General features: G+C 46.7%; 1 protein-coding gene and 1 long non-coding RNA gene across 9 annotated transcripts in view; one reads left to right on the plus strand and one right to left on the minus strand.

Moving 5' to 3' along the window:
• The window catches only part of GATB (glutamyl-tRNA amidotransferase subunit B), an 81790-nt gene that overhangs the window by 3745 nt on the left and 65171 nt on the right, over positions 1–12874 (minus strand). For 7 of the 8 annotated variants that reach the window (XM_055276121.2, XM_055276120.2, XM_063638270.1 and 4 more), the window contains one exon: positions 5913–5991. The exons of the other annotated variant lie outside the window; for it this stretch is intronic. In XM_055276121.2, coding sequence (XP_055132096.1) covers positions 5913–5991 — 79 coding nt within the window. The remainder of the gene's footprint in view (positions 1–5912; positions 5992–12874) is intronic. 8 annotated transcript variants of the gene reach the window in all.
• Positions 2695–5916, plus strand: LOC129481138 (uncharacterized). The gene is made up of 3 exons (XR_008657271.2): positions 2695–3079; positions 4593–4715; positions 5783–5916. It is a non-coding gene; the product is annotated as an uncharacterized lncRNA (long non-coding RNA).

A 12874-nucleotide genomic window follows, 5' to 3' on the forward strand; every position in this document is an offset into this window, starting at 1 on the left:
TCATAACGTATATTCAGTTTGTGTCCTGCTTTTTATCTTTTATCATTTATCACAGAAGTACTTTTTTTTTTTTTTTTTGAGATGGAGTCTTGCTCTGTCGCCCAGGCTGGAGTGCAGTGGCACAATCTCGGCTCACTGCAAGCTCCGTCTCCCAGATTCACACCATTCTCCTGCCTCAGCCTCTCCGAGTAGCTGGGACTACAGGCGCCCGCCACCATGCCCGGCTAATTTTTTTTGTATTTTTAGTAGAGACGGGGTTTCACCGTGGTCTCGATCTCCTGACCTCGTGATCCGCCCGCCTCGGCCTCCCAAAGTGCTGGGATTACAAGCGTGAGCCACCGCGCCCGGCCAGAAGTACTTTCTTAATAAAAAGATCTAGTATCCATCAGATGTATTTATCATAATTTAATTATCCCCTCCTCGTAGATATCTAGACTTTGACCAGTATTGATTTTGTTCATCTGCACAGACTCCCAAAAAAGCTCCTAGCTGAAAACCTGGCTCAAAACAGAAACCACCTGTAAGGACTTGCTCATGAAAAATCTACACAGCAGTTCCCTCCAGGAAAACCAGGCGGACAAGCAGCCTGTGCCTGGAAGTAGGCGGGGCCGCTCCTGGGTCTGCCTCTGCAGACACAGACCAGGGAGCGATTTCTCTGCGCCTGTGGTAGCTGCTGCGGCGGGAAGCACACGGCAGACCCTGAGCAGGCTGGCCAGCGAGCCAGCCTCTGCCTGACGGGACCCACAGCTCGAATGCTGGCTGGATTTGCCTGGGCGGAGTGGCGGAGTGGCTGGGGATCACTTCCAATCACACCATTCACAAGGAGAAGCAGTGCACCTCTAGGACAGATACCTTCAAACGCAGAGGCTGGCTGCTCCCCCAGAAGGAGGGCCAGGCGGGGTGGTACCAAGCAGTGATGCTAGAGAAACTTCAGCAACCTCCTGAAACACATGGGAGCCCGGTGGCTGAAATGTCCTTTCCTCCCAGAGTTAGAATACATAATGTTAGGTAACTCCACAAATTAGTGCAGTGGCCATGACAGTCGAGGCCCCCAGTCCCCAGCCCCCTAGGCTTATACAACAGATACAGGTTGTCCCATCCTCTGCTCAGTCCTATTTAAGACAAGGATTGTGCACTCCTGGCTGGAGTCCAGGAGGGTGAGAGCCACTGGGTGGTAGTGGCGCAGCCCTGTCTCCAGGCCAGACTCTCCTGCTCCTGGCCCTCTTGACGCTCCGAGTGGCCTCTGTGGCTGCCCAGCCCTGTGCTGCAGCATAAATCCTCAGCTTTTGTCTGTGTTTAATCACACCCTGAGAAGTGATATCCAAGTGCAACTGTTTCCAGCCAGGAGCGCAGCTCCCAGGCCCTGCTGCTGCCTACCCAAGACAAACAGACGTAACAAGGAATTTCTAGCACAGTACTGGTCCTCTGTGTTAATAAATGGCCGACCAGGAGTACTGGGTAATGCAAGCTGGGAACTCCCCATCACACACAGACACTGGAGCCGGCTCTGACACATGGGGCAGAGACTCGGCCTTTGGTTCCCTGAGGACTGAATTTACACACCCTCTTAACTGCCACCCGTTTCTAGCTAAAGCTATTTTTGAAGTATCTTGAAGGAAAGCACACAAGCCTCTAACCTCTCCTTGCCTGTCCTGGGTTTCCAAGGTCAGGATATGGAGGAAAGACCTGTTCAAGGGACATGGCAGGGAGGGAGCTGTGACAGTTACAGAGAAGGGAGTCCCCTTTTTGGTCAAAGGCAAGTATTGTGAGAGGTTACTTTTCTAGAAAGGCACAAACATCAACCCAAGCCCGTAAGAAAGCGGGGCCCAGTAAACTGTCCAGATAACTGAAGCACTAAAAGAGAGAAAAAGACATCTAGTCATTTGTAATACAGCTTTGGTGCATGATATATAACATTTCGTACATTAAAAGGTTTTTGGCGATTTCTCTTTAAAGCAGACCACAAAGTAGACAAGAGATTGGTTATTATGGAACGCTTGTGTGTTAAACGCGATTTCCATCTCTGCGGCACCCAATTCCAGAAACGTTAACTGGATGATCCTCAGGGGATGGTGGATCATCTGCATGTTTCCAGATGGGTACGAAGGATCTCTTTCGTACACCTACACCCCATATGATTTCCCTTGAACCATGACTGACCAGCTGTCTGGACAACATCAAGGGCGAGTCACAAGAGGCTTGGGAATCCTGGGAGGCTGTTTTCAAGTTAGCTGTAACTCTGACAGTTTGGGAGTCTGATGTGTCCACGCTGACCCTGTCTTTAGTGAGGGGAGGAGACGGGGTGCCACCTGCCATTTCAATACACAGCCTGGGTCTTGTGAGGGGCACACGGGATGCTTTTGTCTACAGTTCCCAGGAGATAACTGCTCATGATGATATATAATTTCCCAGCTTCTATTTCTGATTCTGAAGAACAGGGCTGCTTTGTGGCAGCAACCTCTTAACTCCCCTGGCTCTGGGGTGCTGAAGGGATGAGGTTTGTAAATGTCGGGAGCACTGACAGGACACCTGGGAGGAGGGTGCAGTGAAAGGCAGAAGGAATGAAGATAATGCACAAGGAAGTGGGTGAGACACAGGCAGATTCATAACCAATTAGAGTACAAAGTGGGAGGTTCTTTGGAATTTGGAATTCTGCTCTCAGGACAGCATTCTTCTTTCTGTGTGTCTGTCATCCCTAGGAGTCAGTCACTCAGTCACCTTTCTTCCTTATCCCCTGGTCATCTATCTAATCACTTAATGGAGCCTCTTCCAGTTCTGCCAGAGGCAATACTAATAACCAGTAGGATCAGAGAGTCTCTGTTCTGGCTCACAGCTTTCTAAAACCCAAGCCATGCTTGGACTCTTCTATTAAATTTGGAAAAAAATATCTGTAACACATTTTTTCTTTTTTAAAAAAGTACACTATAAGATACAAAAATATTCTCAACAGATTATGGAAATACAAATCAAATCCTCCCTGATACGACTTCACACCCACTAGGATGGCTATAGAATCAAAAAGATGGACAATAACAAGTGCTGGTGAGGACATGGAGCAACTGGAACCTGGCACACGCAGGTGAGACTGTAAGATGGTGTGGCCATTTTAGAATACAGTCTGGCACTTCCTCATTATATGAATGAAACACAGCATTACCATATGACCCAGAAATTCCATTCCTATAGGTATACACCCAGCCTATGTGCAAAAACTTGTACATGAATGTTTAAGGCTGCATTATTCCTAATAGCCAAAATGTGGAAACAACTCAAATGTCCATCAACTGACGAATGGACAGACAAAATGGACTGTGTCCATACAATGGTGGAGGGGCTCAGCAGACAAGCAGCCCCATTTAGCCCTAAAAAGGGGTGAAGGACTGATGCGTGCCACAACACAGATGTAATTTTCATAAAATGTCCAGATAAAATAAAAATAAATAAATAATACAAAGTCAATAAATACATAAAATATCCAGATAAAATGTTCAGGACACTATATAATAAATAATAAGAAATAAACTAAAAAAAAGTACGCCATAACTTCAGTTTTTGAAAGTCTTTTTTTTTTTTTTTTTTTGAGACGGAGTCTCGCTCTGTCACCCAGGCTGGAGTGCAGTGGCGCGATCTCGGCTCACTGCAAGCTCTGCCTCCCGGGTTCACACCATTCTCCTGCCTCAGCCTCTCCGAGTAGCTGGGACTACAGGCACCCGCCACCACGCCCGGCTAATTTTTTGTATTTTTAGTAGAGACGGGGTTTCACGGTGGTCTCGATCTCCTGACCTCGTGATCCGCCCGCCTCGGCCTCCCAAAGTGCTGGGATTACAAGCGTGAGCCACCGCGCCCGGCCAGTTTTTGAAAGTCTTTATTGCTATCCTTCCTTCCTCCCTCCTCCCCCTTCTTCCTTCATGATGTTCATCTAATATTAAAGGTAGTTATTTCAAGGTGGTAGAACCTGAGAATCTTTGTTTTTCTACATTACTTATATTTTTTAATCAACATATATTACTTTCCCCCAGAAAATCAGTAATTTCCTAAAAACAGAAAACAAAAGGTAGAAAAACAAAAAAAACCCCAAGGCAATGATACATAACGGGAACCCCCTTAAGCAACACACACTAGACACCTTTCTAGCCAGGCTTGTATTTTCGCTTGACTGCCTCACAGAAGCCACCTCCTTTAAACATGCTGGAAGCTGATAAAATCTAAAAGCGTCCCTACATCTGAACCCAGCTGTCAGCGTCTTCCAACATTTTCCATTTCTTCTTACTGGAACTATCTTATTCACCGCACTAGGTGTTTTGTTCTGTTGTGTTGTGGGGCAGGATGAGTAGGAAAAGGGGAAGGTTTTTCCCTTCTTTCATTTCATGTACAATAATTCATGTGTTCTTCTATATATATGTAGTTTCTTGCCTTATTTTAACAATAACGATCTAGCACCAGTGGCTACTACCTACCCTGTGTAAGCACATGCCATCTGGATTCTGTGCCTATCACTCTACAGAAGCTCTTCTCTTAAAAAAAAAAAAAAAATTATATATATATATATATATATATATATATATATATATAGTGTTTTTTTCTGCCCTCAGGCCATCTAATCTTCCTGCAACTGCTGAGCATTGTCATAAACATTTGTATTCCCCTGACATCCAGACAAGCAAGAGCCTTTCCCAAACACGGTGAGGTCCCTGTAGTTGACAGCCTAACTCGAGGTGGGTAAACAGAGCTTTTATTACTCCTGTCTCCAGTTCCACAGCACCCAGCCCGGTGCACGCGCTATGGTGCCTCATAATTATCCCAAAGCAGCCACTTTCCCCAAGCCTCCCTTTGTAACCTGCTACTACTGTCAGTTCAAATAAAGGTTACATGCAAAAGGCACCATTAAAATAACATTAAACTTCTGGCTGAAGCATTGACAGCTGCGATCTCTGAAGCTGAGATGAGGCAGCTGCCTTGGTGTTCTTGATCTTTCTGGTTATGTGTTTTTTTGTTTTTGTTTTTGTTTTTCGAGACAGAGTCTCGCTCTTCACTCAGGCTGGAGTGCAGTGGCGCAATGATCTTGGCTCACTGCAACCTCCACCTCCCTAGTTGAAGCGATTCTCCTGTATCAGCCTCCCAAGTAACTGGGATTACAGGTGCCTGCCACCACACTCAGCTAATTTTTGTATTTTTAGTAGAGACGGGGTTTTGCCATGTTGACCAGGCTGGTCTCAAAACTCCTGACCTTGTGATCCACCCACCTCAGCCTCCCAAAGTGCTGGGATTACAGGCATGAGCCACTGTGCCCGGCCTTCTGGGTATGCATTTGTAAGAATTTTCTGAATTCCACGAGTCTTTCACCCGCCCAGCACTTACGCAGAGGTACAGACAGACAAAAGCCTGCTTAGGATGATGCATTTTTCTGAGTTTTCACACACTGGGCATGTCTGTAACATTTTATCTACAAAGTGCACAGTCTGACTTCACCCTCCTTGCTGAGGACAGACTCTCCAAGGGCAACCATGCAGCAGGGACAAGGGAGCCCTGGGACTGGCTGGGAGGCGGTGTGGGGGCGGGGGAAGAGCCCCAGCAGGCTGAGAGCTGAGGTGAGGCTGCCTTGGGCACGAGGGAAAGTTCTCAGGTGTAAAAGGGCTAGGGGAGACATGTCAGGCGGAGATGTTCAGGGCAAGACCAGACAATAACTATTTCCCCAGGTTAGCGATGATGACGAGAAGCAAACTGCCTGCATTGCACATATTGGCTTCATATCCTTGCTAAATAAAATGTTTCTACCTTTCAGCATTAAAAACATTACTACTAGCATTTAATACTTCCATGATGAAAGTCACTCAGTGATGGCATTTGGGTGTCACAGAAAATATTTCTTGGGACAGTGGCACAGTCAGAAGCTGTCGGGAGTGTGGACATACCTGTTTAGCTGCTGATGAAGAAATCGTTCTGCTGTCCAGCAGGTCAAGAAGCTCAGCGAGTGCAGAGGGTGTGACAGGACTGGTGGCCCCCAAAAGAGAAAACACATTTACACTGCACACTGTCAGGGCATCAATGAACGGCTGTTCAGAATCAGAACACTTGCTCTCGTGGGGGTAAATATCAGACCCACGCCTAGGGATGAAAACAGCAGGCCAACTGGGCTCTCTTTTATTTTACTTATTTATTTTATATCTTAGGATATAACAAATTTTTGTGACTAGTGTTCTTTCACCACCCAACAATAACAGCTGTTTGGCAGAAGTTGTAGCAACAGACAACTGCTCAGTGTAATTAGTCAAGAAAAGGAGGTGGCTGCAAAATTCATGAACCACAACAGGAAAGGGAAAACAAACTCCAGTAATTAAATATTTTCAACTGAAAGATCAGCCTAAAAATTACTTTAAAAAAAAAAACCAGCTAACAAAGTCACGTTTCTGAGTGTTTCTGTGCAAATATAAATTCCTTTAAATTGTAAGAGATTTTCTGCAAGGGAACACAATGACTACCAGCCACATTTTCATTCATTCTCAGGAACCTGATACATAACTCTCTTCTCCAGGCTCACACAGCTTTCTGGACACAAAAGGGCCTAGAATCCACTATACCTATATTTCTAGGATGTGACTTATTTGCCAATATCCTATGATATAAAAGGTCAGGGGCACCCAAGCATAGTGAAACAGCGAAGTGTCATTAATTCACTTGAAGGTGAATTAATGGTAGGGGTGAGTACCTACATTATGGAAAAGACAACGGTGAATTACAAACTATTTCTTTTAAAAGGTATGGTTTTCTGACTTCTAAATACAGGTTGAGTATACCTTACCTGAAATACTTGGGATCAGAAGTGTTTCCAATTGTGGATATGTTTGGATTTTGGAATATTTGCATTATACTTGCCAGTTTAGCATCCCTAATCCGAAAGTCTAAAATCTGAAATGCTCCAATGAGCATTTCCTTTGCGCACCATCGTCAATGCTCAAAAAGTTTTAGATTTTGAAGCATTTTGGATTTCCAGGTTAGGGATACTCAACCTGTATTTACAGCAACTAGGCTCATGAAATGCTGTCTATCTGAGATCATTTGGGGACTGGTTTTAAAAAGGTAGGAATGACATCAATAGCACATTAGTGTTACACTGTGTAAATGAGGGCTTCTGAAATGCCTCATGCCACTTGAAAACATCTTCTATTTAAGTCTTGGTTCCCATCATGCACAATTAATTTCTTTGGATGTGCTTAGAAAATACAAAGGAAACTACAACTTAGTCCCTATGCCGATTCCCTGGGCTCCAAACCAATGGAGTGCTCGTTAACCAGGTGACTTACTGTACTCTAATTCAAGTGCAGTGAAACCCTATTGGGGCTGTCCACTTAAAACAGCTGATGTACAGAGGCAGCCCATCATCCTTTAAGTGTCTGTTTATCCCAAAGTATGACTAAAAGGCAATTCCAAGTGAAACTTAGGTTTGGAGAATATCTGGTGTTACTAAATTGGTATTCAGAACATCTGTGAACCACCCTGATTAAACCTCAAAAGGAAGAGAGGCAGCGGGCTGCTAAACAAACTAATAAACCTCCTACCTTTACTGACAAGTAAAAGGCAGGCTGGTTTTTCTAAAAGTGTGGGTTGCCTGGATGTTCTGTAATCCTAGAAAATACAAGGCCCATTATCTTAGAATGCACACTGTGTGTAGAACCCATAATAAGCACTGAGGTGGAACTGGATTTCTTGAGCGTGCAAAAGATAAGGTCCCTAGCCCCATATGAGTCGATGATTGCCTTGGTCTGTTTGGGCTGCTCTAACAGGTTAGTACCAAAGACGACGTGGCTTATAAACCATGGAAACTTTATTTCTGCTCTGGAGGCTGGGAAGTCCAAGATAAAGGTGCTGGCAGATTTCATGTCTAGTGAGGGTCCACTTTCTCACTGGTGGCACCTTCTTGCTGTGTCCACACGTGGTGGAAGGAGCGAGGGAGCTCTCAGAAGTTTCTCTGATGAGGGTGCTAATCCCACTCATAAAGGCCCCTCCCTCACGACCTAATTGCCCACCAAAGGTCCCATTTCCTCACACCATCACCTTAGGGGGCAGGATTTCAACACAGGAATTTGGGGGAGGATCCGAACATTCAGACCACAGCAATGACATAAAAGATGTAGGGGTGGAGAGGGACAGAAAAGGAACAAAAATAACTAAAAATAACGTCGCCTTTGAGAAATTCATCTAAGGACTTAATTCATCAGTTGGGTCATAAATTTAGACTACATAATCTTTCCACTGACGTAATCACACTTGGGATTTCTCCATCACTTTTCTGTCCCTACAATGCCTGTCACACAGTAGGTCATCATATTTGTGTCACAGGCTTCCTCACACCCATAGGATGTCTGGCAGACTGCACATGTTAATTCCACATATGCCAGGGCTAAACTTGAGTCAGATGATGACAAAGATCAGTACCCGTCACACAGACCCTGAAAGACCCCACTCATTGGCTAAATAAATAAACCCTCGGACTCAACACGCAATGGCAGCAGCAGCACAGGCTACTAATTTGCTGCTGTCAGGTAATACTGGTTTCCGGACAGTGAGTGCGTCTCCGCTGAAGAAGAAACTGACACCGCATCCTTCAGCTCTGTGTGCTGCTCTTTTCCCTCCCATTTTCTGAGGCCGCGGTTCGACAGAGGAGGGGAAAGGGGCTCTTTCAAAGCTCCAAAATTTGTCCAGTCCCTCAGAGCTCATTCAGGATCACAGCTCTATCTCCTGCTTGGATGAGACCAGACAACACTGGTGCTTCTACAACCACCCCCGACCCCCCGTGAACCGTGCTGCCTGTCCCAATCCCCAGGCTTATCTCAGGCCCAAAGTCCACCTTCTCTGCTTCTGTTAAAACAGGATGCAAGAAGAAGGAAGACATTGGGACTTGGGCCTCCAGGTGGTACCTGCGCCTCCAGATGGTACCTGCTGCACACAAGGATTCTGTGTTCACCTCACAGATTTTGCAGTACCCCTAGCTGGCATCCCACCAAGCGCCTGTTCCAGGCAGCCCCCTTCTGCTCCCCTCCTCTGCACATGCCCTCACCTCCCATTTCACAAGGACATCAGCTGAGCCACGGTCGAGAATTTCCTAAGTCACTCTCCTCCTCCTTTTCCATCAAACAACCCCTCCACCCCTGCTCAGAACCCACTCCTTCCACTCCTCCAAACCAAAGATGCTGGTTTCCCGTGTCCTGTGGCTTGAATCTCACAGCTTCACAAATGCTCTGACCATCCCTGTCTTGACAATGCCTTTGGCTGACCTTGCAGTCACTTGCATCTGCCCAGTTTCTTGCTTTATTTTAACAATAACGATCTAGCACCAGTGACTACTACCTACCCTGTGTAAGCACATGCCATCTAGATTCTGTGCCTATCACTCTATAGAAGCTCTTCTCTTAAAAATCACCCCCCTCGCTTGTGGCCAAACATTCAGCTTCTCCCCATCTCGCTGCACCCTGACTCCTGGGGCTGCACCGAAAGCTCCTTGTGAAACCCCCTTCTTAGGCCTCTGGAATCTCCTCCTCTTCCTTGCCTGTCCCTCTGTTGCTCCTTGCCAGTTCATGCCAGGTGGCTCTGGTACCCTCTTGCTGGGTCCTCTGACTTGACCCCTAGCCGTGAGGAGGATGCTCAGGGCTGCCGCTGCTGCCTCAGGTCCCATTTCTCTCCCTGGCTGACGTCAACCACGTCCTGAGAGGCCCCGTTCACACCCAGACAATGTGCTCTAAACCAGGATGGCAAACTTCTGGAAAGAGCTAGGGTGCGCATATTTGAGGCTTGGTGAATGCCCTCTGTCACATATGCTTCTTTGTTTTAACAAAGATAAAAGCAATTCTTAGTCACAGGCTCTACAGAAACAGGCCAGAGGCTGACATGCTATAGTTTCCCAATCCTTATCCTAAGCCAAACTTGTCTTCCTCACAGACCAGCTCCTCTGCATTTCCCACCACCCATCTTCTGTCTCCAATGACAGCACCATGCTTCTAGGTATCAGAATGCAGATTATCATGTTGTCTTTGCTTTATTCATCACCTACTCCCTGAAAAATCTAGTACCTTATTACCAGATCCTAGTGATTCTTCCAAACATTAATTACAGCCATCCTTCCCTCTGCATTCCCAACACCACCACTTCTGACTTGCTGTGGGTCTGGCCACAGTGAGCTCAACAGGTTTCCAATGCTTGCAGCCCATCCTTGGATGCTATCCTACATTTCATGCTGTGGGACACATCTTCCTCTTGTCTCCAGTCCCTTCTTGGTTTAAAATCCTTCCCTGCTCCAGTGCTCAGGAATTGTTGTTCGCAGCTCACCTGAAACACTGGGGCACTCAACTGGCTTGGACAACTGGATAGCTGTACCTGCCTAATTTTACCACAAAATACTTGCTCAGGAAATTTACAATGTCCACTTTCTTAACTAACCAAATCTGTTACTCATAATTCAGAAGCTGTTAACCAAATAAACCAACCTTTCAAGCAATATACTCAATTAAAAAGCCAAGTTCAACAAGAGGTTGGACCCTTCAAACATCGGTCTTCTGAGAGGTCTTTACAGATGAATGCTAATTCACATAATCATTCTCTACCAATTTGATCTCCAGAGTGTTCCTTGCCTGGGTATCACTATGAGACTATAGCTAGTTTTGCAGCTACTGCCCTTGTAAGCTCTGGAAACATTAGCCCTAGTAGCTGAGGCTGTTCATTAATTAATGTTTGCTCTATGGGCAGCCTAGTATAGCAGTCCAGCTAAACGTTCTTTGAACTGTGTAGGAAAAGAGCTGCTATGATTTGGTTTTGGCTTCTCAGTCCTTGTTCCATTTAAACTGTAAAACAGAACTGTTGCCTGATTCCTCTTTACTTGATTCTGGAACAACCAAGCCTACTTTTATTTAGAATTGGGTACCCTTCAGTTCTTAAAACTTTACTGCTTATGAACTTCTTGGGTAAATACCAGGGACTCCAGGTCCACTCAACAGGCTAATTTATCTGTCAGCTCCTTTAGAGGCCACCAAAATGACTGTTAAACCCCTAACTTCACAGACCAACATATAAAGAAGCCGATCACAAGCCAGGCAACTTGGCTTCCAGTCTTTGTGGCTGTGCCATCTGAGACAAGTCACCTTATTTCCTAGGGCCTCCATTTCCTCGTCTGCTAAATGAAAGAGCTGAAGATCCCTAAGGTCTCTTCCAAGACTAAAGTTCAGCAATTCCACACATTTTAACCAACAACATAGAAAAACCGTAAGTTTAAAGCTAAGAAATTTCTATTTCCTCCAGAAGCACAAACACGACATCTTCTTGGAGCTTTTCTGGAATCTTCTGGCTGGTGTGAATCTCCCTCCTCTCTGTTCCCACTGCACTGTGTCTACTTCTAACACTGGAAGCATCCCATTCTGCCTTGAATTAAAATTCTGATGCACAAGTTCTAGTCCTCCCCAGGAGGCTGACGGCACCTGTGGGGCTAGAACTGGGACCTGGTCATCCCCCACACACCGCAGAGTGGGGCTCTGCACCTGATGGGTTCACGGCTGAATCTTCCTGACATTCCAGAGGCCCCCTATTCCGGCTCAGCTCTGGCTCTGCACACAGCCACACCTCTTGGCCGCTTTCCACCCTCTGCTCCTGCAAGCTGCGTTCCTCTCCTTCCCAATCATGCCAGTTCTTTGCCACTCCTGCACCTGGGCTCCAGGTAGGCACTGCCCTCTACCTCACCAAATCCTGTCCAGCCTTGAGGGCTCTGGTAGAGCTGTACCCCATCCATAAACTCTTCAGCACAGCTCCTGCCTCCACAGAACAACCACAGCATTTTCAGCACCAACAGCAGAATTTCTGAATGGAGAGGGCAAGCCCAGGTGAGGGATGAAAGACCAAGAGGCAGGCCGGGTGCGGTGGCTCACGCCTGTAATCCCAGCACTTTGGGAGGCCAAGGCGGGCGGATTACTTGAGGTCAGGAGTTCGAGACCAGTCTGGCCAATATGGTGAAACCCTGTCTCTACTAAAAAAATACAAAAATTAGCTGCGTGTGGTGGCAGGTGCTTGTAATCTCAGCTACTCAGGAGGCTGAGACTGGAGAATCGCTTGAAACTGGGAGGTGGAGGTTGCAGTGAGCAAAGATCGTGCCACTGCACTCTAGCCTGGGTGACAGGGTGAGACTGTCTAAAAAACAAAACAAAACAAAACAAAACAAAAAAAAGATAAAGAGGCAGCAGATGCCACAGGAGTTCAGGAGGGTGGCAGGTGCTTTGATATTTAGCACAGCACCCTGGCAAAGAGAAGGTGGCTAACACCGAGGCCCACAATGTGCCAGGCACTGTGAATTTTCCCCTCAAAAGCTCTCTGAGGCACGTCCTGCCATTTTCATTTTACAGTGAGGAAACTGAGGGTCAGAGGGGGAACTCATGCAAGCCGAGCAGCCGAGTCGGGAAGGGAACTAACACCCAGGCCACACTAACACATGGATGTGTGCATTCATAGCCAGTGGCTGAACATGGAGTTGACACCATCTAGAGTTAACTTATTTGAGCAAACAACTGTCGGGAGTTATTTGTCAATATCTGTCTGTCTTCACTCACCGGGATGCTGCTGAGACAATGACACACCCACCAAGCCTGGGCTCCCCCTGCCCCAGGACCTTGCAAGGGCCCTGCTACCTGCCTGCCTATGTGCTCCGAGGGAACTCTCTTCCTGATGCCCCACAGTGACACCTACTGCTCATTCTTTCCTTCTTGAAACTTGCCTTTCCCTTGGCTTCTGTGTCACCAGCCGCCCCCGCACCCCCCCTCCCCCCCCCGTTTCCTGGTTTTCCTTCTACTTCTGTACCATCGTGCCTCCATTTCCTTCTCTGCCCACGCTTCCCAGTTAAAGG

The sequence above is a fragment of the Symphalangus syndactylus genome, chromosome 4 (assembly GCF_028878055.3).
Source record: "Symphalangus syndactylus isolate Jambi chromosome 4, NHGRI_mSymSyn1-v2.1_pri, whole genome shotgun sequence".
Taxonomy (NCBI): domain Eukaryota; kingdom Metazoa; phylum Chordata; class Mammalia; order Primates; family Hylobatidae; genus Symphalangus; species Symphalangus syndactylus.